At 43.0% G+C, this 11261-nt stretch overlaps 1 protein-coding gene and 1 long non-coding RNA gene across 5 annotated transcripts; both read left to right on the top strand.

Annotated features, from left to right (window-relative positions):
• Positions 1 to 806: 806 nt before the first annotated feature.
• LOC125722206 (uncharacterized) lies at positions 807 to 2453 on the top strand. 4 transcript variants are annotated; one of them, XR_007386200.1, is made up of 3 exons: positions 807 to 1065; positions 1128 to 1747; positions 2430 to 2453. It is a non-coding gene; the product is annotated as an uncharacterized LOC125722206 (long non-coding RNA). The 4 variants fall into 4 exon arrangements; XR_007386199.1 differs by lacking the exon at positions 2430 to 2453 and adding an exon at positions 2058 to 2114; XR_007386198.1 differs by lacking the exon at positions 2430 to 2453 and adding an exon at positions 1996 to 2112.
• A 383-nt stretch (positions 2454 to 2836) lies between these two features.
• LOC125722278 (stonustoxin subunit beta-like) lies at positions 2837 to 10465 on the top strand. The gene is made up of 4 exons (XM_048998478.1): positions 2837 to 2859; positions 6280 to 6453; positions 6568 to 6614; positions 8236 to 10465. The coding sequence occupies exons 1-4, from the start codon at positions 2837 to 2839 to the stop codon at positions 8757 to 8759; spliced, it is 768 nt and encodes a 255-aa protein (XP_048854435.1). The 3' UTR covers positions 8760 to 10465.
• The last annotated feature ends 796 nt before the right edge of the window (positions 10466 to 11261 follow it).

Consider the following 11261-nt stretch of genomic DNA (forward strand, 5'->3'; position numbering starts at 1 on the left):
TAGGGCCTTCAGAGGCTCCAGCTTCTTCTACCTCAGCCCCACCAGTCTGGGCCTCTAGCCCAGCCTGTATCTCTGTCCCAGCCCAGCTCACTTTCAATCCTTCGCCTCCACGGAGCATCATTCAAAAACTTAACCAAAAAAACTGTGTCCTCTACCCAACGATCCCACCGCTGCCACCATACGTGAGGGACCGAGATGGCAGGCATGAGGCACACAGCTAAATTAGAAAAAAATCCTTTTTAATTTACAAAAAGAAAACAATTTAACAAAAGAAATAAACCTGGGCCCACAAAGAAAATCAACTTATCACACCACAGCTAACAATACAACTAAACCAACAAGCTGACTTCTCAAACAAGACACCATAAGGACTATATATACTGGTTGGCCAACCCACAAGATACAAAAGAAAAAAGTAACAATAACAAATACCACAAATAAATCAAAACAGAACAATCAACTAATGCTTCAATCAAAATAAACAAAAATCAAATTAACACCAAAACATACCTAAACAATAAAATAAAACTAAATACCAAACTATTCCACCCCCAACAAACAACCAGTTGGAGTTGTCCAATTTCCTGTCTTTTAGCCCAGCTTCCATATTGGCCACCTCTTTGCCTGGAACAGCCGGGAATCCCTTCAGTACTCCGCACGGTAAATCAAAAAGAAACACAATTAAACTCAAGACACATTATTTCACAGTTAACTAAATGTGCGCGCTTCATCCAGCAAACTGGGTAAATGTGTTAAATAAGGAAACAAAATAATTAAATATTTAATTTAATTAATTAAATATTAATTAAATCAAATATTAATTATCAATATGCTACAACTAAACAAACATAAAAACCATGGAATGATACCTCCCTTCAACTTAACTGTGTGGCTGTAGAGGCAGCCATCACACTGTGACACCCATGGTGCACTGTGAGCAGGTATACAGGCCCACAGAGCATGCAGATAATTATCTGTGACACCCACTGTACACTGTGAGCAGGTATACAGGCCCACAGAGCATGCAGATAATTATCTGTGACACCCACTGTACACTGTGAACAGGTATACAGGCCCACAAAGCATGCAGATAATTATCTGTGACACCCATTGTACACTGTGAGCAGGTATACAGGCCCACAGAGCATGCAGATAATTATCTGTGACACCCACTGTACACTGTGAACAGGTATACAGGCCCACAGAGCATGCAGATAATTATCTGTGACACCCATTGTACACTGTGAGCAGGTATACAGGCCCACAGAGCATGCAGATAATTATCTGTGACACCCATGGTGCACTGTGAGCAGGTATACAGGCCCACAGAGCATGCAGATAATTATCTGTGACACCCACTGTACACTGTGAGCAGGTATACAGGCCCACAGAGCATGCAGATAATTATCTGTGACACCCATTGTACACTGTGAGCAGGTATACAGGCCCACAGAGCATGCAGATAATTATCTGTGACACCCATTGTACACTGTGAGCAGGTATACAGGCCCACAAAGCATACAGATAATTATCTGTGACACCCACTGTACACTGTGAGCAGGTATACAGGCCCACAGAGCATGCAGATAATTATCTGTGACACCCACTGTACACTGTGAACAGGTATACAGGCCCACAGAGCATGCAGATAATTATCTGTGACACCCATGGTGCACTGTGAGCAGGTATACAGGCCAACAGAGCATGCAGATAATTATCTGTGACACCCCTTGTACACTGTGAGCAGGTATACAGGTCCACAGAGCATACAGATAATTATCTGTGACACCCACTGTACACTGTGAACAGGTATACAGGCCCACAGAGCATGCAGATAATTATCTGTGACACCCATGGTGCACTGTGAGCAGGTATACAGGCCAACAGAGCATGCAGATAATTATCTGTGACACCCATTGTACACTGTGAGCAGGTATACAGGCCCACAGAGCATGCAGATAATTATCTGTGACTCCCATTGTACACTGTGAGCAGGTATACAGGCCCACAGAGCATGCAGATAATTATCTGTGACACCCCTTGTACACTGTGAGCAGGTATACAGGCCAACAGAGCATGCAGATAATTATCTGTGACACCCATTGTACACTGTGGACAGGTATACAGGCCCACAGAGCATGCAGATAATTATCTGTGACACCCATTGTACAATGTGAGCAGGTATACAGGCCCACAGAGCATGCAGATAATTATCTGTGACACCCCTTGTACACTGTGAGCAGGTATACAGGCCAACAGAGCATGCAGATAATTATCTGTGACACCCACTGTACACTGTGAACAGGTATACAGGCCCACAGAGCATGCAGATAATTATCTGTGACACCCATTGTACACTGTGAACAGGTATACAGGCCCACAGAGCATGCAGATAATTATCTGTGACACCCCTTGTACACTGTGAGCAGGTATCAGTACTGACTACTTTTTATATTGCGTCACATGTTTTATGTGAATTACTTTGTACTGAACTGAAGGCCAGTATTTGTCACTGTGAATATGTTGTTGCAGACGTCCATCCAGAAATCAGAGCTGGGGGAAAAGATAAGGTCCTTATTCCAATTAATTTTTGGTACAAATATCAATGTGTCTGTCGCAGATGGAGGATTATATATTCTAGAGGTTTCTTTTTATTTTTAAGTTGTAGAATGTTGTCTCATCTGAGGAGGATTCAGTGTATTATGTGTGAGGTCCATTTTGGTTTTGATGCTGGATTCAGTTAGTAAATATTAGAAAAATTGCATATTCTCAACTCGTATTTATGGATTAAGTCTTCGAATATCATGAAATGACTGTTACTGAAAAGGAGGTGGAGATGTGTAATCCCTTTCTGTTCCCGTGAGTGATAATGAATAGTGATATTGTGAAGTAGGAAGTCCAGATTATTCCAGATTGGCGTGTATTTACAGGCTCTGAGAGTACAGTTAGTGATTTTAATGTCTTTCCACTGGGCTGTCAGTGCTGTGGAAATGGCAGCACTGTGTTGTTAAAGCAGTTTTGTTTCTTTAATGACATTTTGAGTAAGTCTGCATGTCTGAGATTTTTACAGTACAGCTGCTCCTGCTGTAACCATGAGCTGCTGTTACTGCTGTAGTGTGACCATTTAGTTAAGTCTTGCAGTTGATTTGCTAAGTAATAATTAAGAAAAATGAGCTTGTAATCCACCTTGAGATTTATTTTTCTGTAATGTGGAATGTTTGATTTTGTGGTTTTGTTTTTCCAGCAAAAATGTGACATTAATGAGTTAAGAGTTTGAAAGAATTTTTCTGAAATTATTCTGGACGAGTAATTTTATTTTTGTTGATTTAAGTGGGAGACTCATCTATTGTTTTGAATAAGGGGGTGTAGTTGATGGTAACCAAGTCAGACAGCCTGTGGGAGATGTAGATACCCAAGTACCGGATATTTCCAGTGTGAAATGGACCATCCTGATCAGCTGAATCCCAGGCATCTTCAGACAGTGAGAATATTATGGTTTTTTTTTCCAGTTTATTGTATAGTTTTATATATTTTGAAAAGGTATTAATAAAATTAAAATTTCATATATTCAGGGTTTCATAAAAACAGCAAGATATCATCTGCATAGAGATTAATTTTGGGTTGACTTATTAGTATGAATTCCATTTATTTCACTGTTCTGTCGTATTGCTGCCACAATTGTTTCTATGAAGATGGCAAACAGTGAAGGAGAGAGTGGGCATGCAGGCCGTCTTCCCCGTCGGAGTGTGAATGCAGGTGCTGTCATCCCATCTGTGACACTGTAGCTTTGGCTGAGGTGTCCAGTATTTTAACCCAGTGGGTGAACGACTCTCCGAAGCCAAATCTATGCAGTGTATTAAAGAGGAATGTCCAACTGACTGTCAGATGCCGTTTCTGCATCTAATGATGTAATCATGGTTTTAGTATGGGAATGCTGAGCAGTCAAGACTAAATTAAATAATAATTGTCTTGTCTTGATGAAATCTGTCTGATCAGGATGGATTATAGTAGGAATGACTGTCTGTAACTGAGTGGCGAGAGCTTTTGTAATGATTTTCAAGTTATTCATTAATGAGAGTGGCGGGTAACTGGAGGGTTGTGTTTGGTCTTTATCAGGTTTCAATAACACTGTAATGGCCGTAACTGGAGGGTTGTGTTTGGTCTTTATCAGGTTTCAATAACACTGTAATGGCCGTAACTGGAGGGTTGTGTTTGGTCTTTATCAAGTTTCAATAACACTGTAATGGCCGGTAACTGGAGGGTTGTGTTGGGTCTTTATCAGGTTTCAATAACACTGTAATGGCCGTAACTGGAGGGTTGTGTTTGGTCTTTATCAGGTTTCAATAACACTGTAATGGCCGTAACTGGAGGGTTGTGTTTGGTCTTTATCAAGTTTCAATAACACTGTAATGGCCGGTAACTGGAGGGTTGTGTTGGGTCTTTATCAGGTTTCAATAACACTGTAATGGTTGTTGCGCTCATGTTTGATGGGATTTGTGATGCATGTTTAATTTCCCTTACCAGTCTATTGAAGAGTGGAGATAATATGTCCCAAAAATGTGTATAGATTTCTGCAGGGTAACCATCCGGTCTGGCGATTGGTTGTTAGGCATTTGGTTGAGGACCTTATGGAGTTCTTCTGATGTTAATGGTGCACCGTTTCTCGTTTGGCTCTCAGCGGAGGCGGTCGCACTTCTCTCCCTCTCCCTCCCCTTATCTTCCCTGCTACGCTCCTCTTGTCTCGTCTAGTCTAATGTCTTATACTTGAGAGATCTCTCAGCCCTGCTCTCCAAACTATGTAAAACGATGGATTTGATCAGCTGGTCTCTCAACGCAATTGACACCATCTTCTCGACGAGAAGCCTAGGTTCGGGGGAACCTAACTGTCCGGCAGGAACGTATGCTGCTGGCTACACGATGGACTGATGGGAGCGGTGGAGGGTCGTGTGCCTGGCAGCTCTTTCCGTGGAGGACATTGAAGACATCTACCTATTCGGAACCATGATTACAGGTATTATGCTGATTGGATTAGGCATTGCCCTGGTTTATCAAAGATTGAAGAAGACGGTGACAGCCGCTCAAAGCCCCACTAGGCTGGCCGGAATGATTGATGGAGTGGGCAGAGCTGTTAGCACTCAGACTGTGAAACTGGATAACATCATGGAGAAGCTCACAGCTTTGCAAAACTTATTGGATGGCGGAGACCAGCGTGGACATTAGTGGAGCTGGAAATTACAGCTTCTCGCACGGAAACCCAAACAACCCTATTCTATCAGGTTTTGGCTCCCCCCAATCAGCACTGGCCTCGGCCAAGGCCGCTGCTGAACTAACAACCCCCCCAGGAGAACAAGGCAGTGAGACTCTCTTGCATTCCTCTCCCCCGATCCCAAGGACTTACCGCACCCTCCCCCCCATCCAACACCTTCGCCGCTTCATACCCCCAGCGTGAACAGGCGGGTCTGTTGACCAGCGCCTCCATGGCTGCAGGACCGGATGGCTGTCTGTCTCTGCTGGACTACCTCCACCACCCCTTTCCCCCACCCGTTGGAAGTCGTGTCATTTTTATGTTGTAAGGCGTAGTGACCATGTGCTTATGTTGCTGAGGTGTTTTTTTCGGTTCCCACAATGTCCTCCCCACTGGAGTACAGTCTGGGGGCTGTTTTTTTATTCTCCTCCTCTCTCCTCATGTTATTCTGTTTCTTTTCTTCTCTCTTCCCCTGTCTCCCGACCTGTCTACCCCCTACTGTGATGTTTGTGTATATGTATGGTCGGTTGATGGCCTCTTTTTCGCTGGTACTCGTGACTAGTGACATGGTATATTGCAACAGCAATAAAGGGTTTTCATCATCATCATCATCATCATCATCAAGTAGAGGTGGAGATTTCATTTGTAGGGAGTACAAATCCAGACCAAGATTTTGTTTCAACAAACCAGTTGAGTCTCTGTGACTGTGACTCTTTATATTCATCTGGTTGGTTGAAACAAAATCTTGGTCTGGATTTGTACTCTCTGGACCTGAAATCTCCACCTCTGGCATCAAGGTCATCTGCTGTTTCATTGGTTAATATGGGTAAGTCTAGATTATTTTTAAATGATTCTATATCAACTGGATCTGGTTCTTGTTCTGAGAAGTATAGGTTCTTATAAAATGTTCAAAAGATGTTAATTTTGCGTGATTATTGAAATATTTATTAGAGGAGTAACTTTTGCTTAAAAGTAATGCTTGTAATTTTCAGGTGAACTTATTTATTGTGGATTTTTTTTCCATCTTTCTGCAGGCTGTCAGGCTGTAGAGTCACAGAAGAAGGCTGTTCTTCCCTGGCTTCAGCTCTGAGATCAAACCCCTCACACCTGAGAGAGCTGGACCTGAGCTACAATCACCCAGGAGACTCAGGAGTGAAGCTGCTCTCTGCTGTACTGGAGGATCCCAGCTGTAAACTGGAGAAGCTGAAGTGAGTACAGAGTGTGTGTCTGACACGCTACAGATACTTATGCATGTATGTGAAGAAGAGGCACCAATAAATAAATGGATACAGCAGTACTATGTCATTCTGCTGCTCCTATAGTGTGGATCACAGTGGAGAGTGCAGGACCAGACCAGGCTTACAGAAATGTAAGTGTCTTTGCATGTTTTTTATTAATAATACCATTAATACTATGTTATGGGTGTATTCACACAATTGTTGTGATGAGTGTGGCTTTTTGCATTGTGTGTAGATGGATTTCCATGTTTGTGTTTAGGTGAGTTTCATGTCATTTTAGACAACATCCAAACGCGAAACAAAAAATCAAAATCATCACCAAAAACACTATCAATTCATTTAATTGTTCTTAAAAATATTTTTTACAAATACTTTATAGCTGCTTGTATTATCTTCGTGTTTGTGTGGGAGTGTAGGATGGTTAAAATTTATTCTGAATTAGTTATACATCTTTAATTTCACAAAAAAAAGAATCCTTTGCATTTGTTCTTTTTGCGGATGCCATGAGTGTATGTGTTTTCTGTGTGAGATTCGTTAGTATTGTCCTAAGGAGGCACCTGTAGGCAGTGAGACCGGACTCTCTCCTCAAGTGCAAAATGTGAATTTGCATTTTTACAGGGTGGTTCTGGAACATCCTTAATATTCATGAGAGAATATTACTGATTGGTCACTGAATCCCTTAAACCAGGGGAGCCCAAATCCAGTCCTGGAGGGCCAGAGTCCTGCACATTTTTGGGTTTCCCCTCATTTAACACACCTGATTCATCTCCTTGTGCTAATAACCACACAGCTTTTGAGCTGAATTATTTATGGTGGAACAGGGAAAGAACTTTGCTGCACAGGGCCCCCCAGGACTGTATTTGGACACCCCTGCTTTAGGTAGAAGAAACAGGCAGCACAAGTCGATGTTAACTGGCCAATGAGGTAGTGCCCCTCTCATAAATATTAATCAGCTAGCCAATCATGTAGGGCTTCACTCATGAATATTAAAACGTTCTGCTGATCCACGGTGCTAAAAGAAATTAATGCCCGGGACACACTGGATGTGCGGTGGAAAATATCAAATTTCATTTCGGCGCCCATGTTAACAGATTAGAGCGGCCGCGTGCGTGCGCGAGATGCGGGGCTCACGCCTCGCGGCAGCGGCGCAGCGTCTACAGTCACGCGCGCGGTAAGCGGTTCTCTATGGAAGCGTATTGCATTCATCTGGGGGAAATTAATTCTGTTTTTCCGAATTAATGAGATAATAATCCAGTTTTTCGGTGCAATTTTTTTCTGAATTAATGAGAACCTTCCTGTTTTTTATGATGCACGATTTGTGCCGGAATCATCGTTTATATCAGAATCCAGGTCCAAATGTTTATTAAATATCACTTTAAACATGTAATAATATTACTTAAATATTCTGTTATTGATGGCCATTTCCGAGCCACATGCGCCGGAATTAGCGGTTTGAAGGAAGGACACTGACTTTAGTATTGATCTCTGGTGCCGTTTTGTGGTAAATATGCTTGTGATGAATATGTCTGATGAATGTCGCTGCTTTGTCATTTTTTTATTAAATTAATTAAGCTGTTAGTTTAGCTCGCGCCCCATTTTGGCGGCTCTTCCCGCCGCCATTGCGCGCCCACTTTATGTTTCATAAACTTCAGTTCCCGCTTCGTTAGGGGAAGCTGTGCTGTTTTTATATCGTACAGAAACATAAAGTACAGGCAGCCTGATGGGATTAATAATTCTTCCTCCTGCCTACAGACTCCTGCCAGCTGACGCTGGACCCCAACACGGCAAACAGACGCCTGTCTCTGTCAGGGGGGAACAGGACGGTGACACAAGAGTGGGGGGCAGAGCAGCCATATCCTGATCATCCAGAGAGATTTGACAGCCGCCCCCAAGTTCTGTGCAGAGAGAGTCTGACTGGCCGCTGTTACTGGGAGGCTGAGTGGGATGGAGATGCAGCCTGGATAGGAGTGACTTACAAAGGGATCAGGAGGAAAGGAGGGAGTGACTGTGGGCTTGGAGCCAATGACAAGTCATGGTGTCTGTACTGTTATACTGACAGTTACTCTGTCCGGCACAATAAGAAACAGACTCTCATACCCATACGGCCCTCAGGCTCCCGCAGAGTAGGAGTGTATCTGGACTGGGGGGCTGGTGCTCTGTCCTTCTACAGAGTCTCCTCTGATGGACTGACCCCCCTGCACAGACTCACCTCCTCATTCACTGAGTCCCTCTATCCAGGGTCTGGGGTTTATAGAAACTCCTCTGTGTCACTGTGACGTGTTGCTGGTTCTCCTGGCAAAAAGGTAAAATCTCTGCTTTTTAACCTTTATAATCATTTTTATATGTAAAGTATAATGTACAGTACTGTGCAAAAGTCTTAGGCAGGCAAAGAAAATGATGTTTAGATTATCCTCGTGTTGGTGTAAAACTATAATATGATGCCTGTCAAAGTATGTCAGCTTCGCCATTTCAGAACCTCTGCTAAAATCATCCTAGTATTTGCAGTGACCGTCCAGTGCAGCCATGTATTTTTTGACTTGGCCACTAACACACCTCATACAGCTAGTCAATCTCTCACTGACCTTTTAAACCAATATATGATGACACCAAGGTGGGTGGTGTAGCAGATACTGAATTAGCGGCTCAGCAGCTACAGCGGGATCTTGATTTAATTAGTGACTGGGCCCATACCTGGCAGATGAAATTTAACGTTGATAAATGTAAGGTACTCCATCTAGGGAGCAGAAATATAAAGTACAGGTATTTCATGGGTGTCACTGAAATAAAGGTAGCCGATCATGAGAAAGACCTTGGTGTGTATGTTGATGCTTCCATGTCCCATTCTCGCCAGTGTGGGGAAGCAATAAAAAAGGCCAATAGGATGTTGGGGTATATCTCCAGGTGTGTGGAGTTTAAGTCAAGGGAGGTAATGCTAAGATTATACAATTCCTTGGTGAGACCTCACCTAGAATATTGTGTGCAGGTTTGGTCACCATATCTTAAAAAGGACATTGTGGTCTTAGAAAAGGTGCAGCGTAGGACCACAAAAATGATTCCTGGTCTTTGAGGAATGTCATACGAGGAACGTTTACTTGAGCTAAATCTGTTCAGTCTCAAGCAAAGGAGACTGAGGGGGGACATGATCCAGGTATATAAGATTCTAACAGGTTTGGATGCTGTTCAACCAAATAGTTACTTCAGCATTAGTTTAAATACACGAACTCGTGGCCATAGGTGGAAATTAGCGGGAGAACATTTCAAGCTGGATTTAAGGAAGCACTTCTTTACACAGCGCGTAGTCAGAGTATGGAATAGTCTTCCTGATAACGTAGTGCAAGCTGAATCCTTGGGTTCCTTTAAATCAGAGCTAGATAAGATTTTAACTACTCTGAGCTATTAGTTTAGTTCTCCCCAAGCGAGCTTGATGGGCCGAATGGCCTCCTCTCATTCATATAGTTCTTATGTTCTTATATTTCATTATTTCATTCAGTTGTTGGTGAAATTTAACAAAATCATGGAACGGCTGAGGTTCCCCTGAGGAGAAGTTTGGGAACTGAAGCGGTGTTCATCTAGCCATCCAACTAGATATCAGTAACTTTTTAGAAAACAGAAGAAATTACTACTAGTTTTTATTGTGTTACTCTTAATTTGCACACGTTCTAATATTAAATTGTGTTTTTTGTTCTAAGCCAAAGTACACTTGCTACCCAGATAAACAGCTTTAAACATTTCTTTGGACTGACTAAGACTTTTACACAGGACTGTATGTTTGACAAAAGATAAATGCCTGTGTTCAGTGAGCTGAATAACATGAAAAATATAGTTTTATACGTTTTTTTCTCTGACTAAAATGTAACTAAATGTAATCCTGATTGAGGGGGGGCTTTCCCTCTCCCCTGTATATGTACATTTTATATATTTATGTCCATTTACTGTATTCCCTCCCTGTACAATGACAGTAAAGGCTTTCTGTTCTGTCCTATTAATGTCCTGCTTCAGCATCACCCAAAGCATAACTGAGTAACATAATGAAACAACAGTCTGCTGGATTAAGTTAAATTCACTGTATTACTGCAGCTGAACATAACTGACACAATGACACTCAATCAATGTGTATAATAATCATTTAACTGGAGACATAACAGACTGAAAAAAAACTGGAAAATATAATTATGTCCTGTTACTGTCCTGCTTCAGTGGATTAAAGTAAATAAAATTATTATTAATATATTTCAATTGTGACGCCCGCTCCGTCCGCTCCTCGTGTGTGCCACGCCCCCTAATTACCCACGTGTGGTTTCCTGATCGTGCCCAGTCGTGTCTTGTTCTCTGCTGTTTAGTTCAGTGTATTTAAGTCTCTGGTGTGCACTAACCCTTTGTCTGTCATTGATGTCAGTCTGTGTCTGATGTCCCTTGCCCCGATTCCCTTGATTAAATCCCCGTTTGCCCCGAATCCTGCCTGCCTGCTTCCTGATTCCCCGCTTCCCCTCACGATCGCCGCTTCGCCGAACGCGTCCCGTGACAGAATGACAGACCCAACAAAAAAGAAAAGGCAGAGGAGAAGGAGACCTGAGGAGCCTACGATCCGCCTGGGGGCTTGCTCTCTCGCCAGGCTTTGGCTCCCGACTGAGAGCAAGGAGGAGGAGTCCATCACATACCCGGACCCACTGCTCATCCCCCCTGCAGCAGCCACCCCGGAGGCGCCGTCCGCGCCTCACCCAGGGAAGACGGCCGACTGCATCTCCCAGTTCTTCGCCCTCCAGGGGCTATTCTGGAGG

This window comes from Brienomyrus brachyistius, unplaced genomic scaffold (assembly GCF_023856365.1).
Source record: "Brienomyrus brachyistius isolate T26 unplaced genomic scaffold, BBRACH_0.4 scaffold37, whole genome shotgun sequence".
NCBI classification, from domain to species: Eukaryota; Metazoa; Chordata; class Actinopteri; order Osteoglossiformes; family Mormyridae; genus Brienomyrus; species Brienomyrus brachyistius.

Excerpts from the sequence above, each read along its gene's own strand:
- LOC125722278 (XM_048998478.1), top strand. The coding sequence starts at position 2,837 with ATGTGTAATCCCTTTCTGTTCCC. Across the intron at positions 6,454-6,567 it reads TGTAAACTGGAGAAGCTGAA|TGTGGATCACAGTGGAGAGT; the intron begins GTGAGTACAGAG and ends CTGCTCCTATAG. Across the intron at positions 6,615-8,235 it reads CAGACCAGGCTTACAGAAAT|ACTCCTGCCAGCTGACGCTG; the intron begins GTAAGTGTCTTT and ends TCCTGCCTACAG.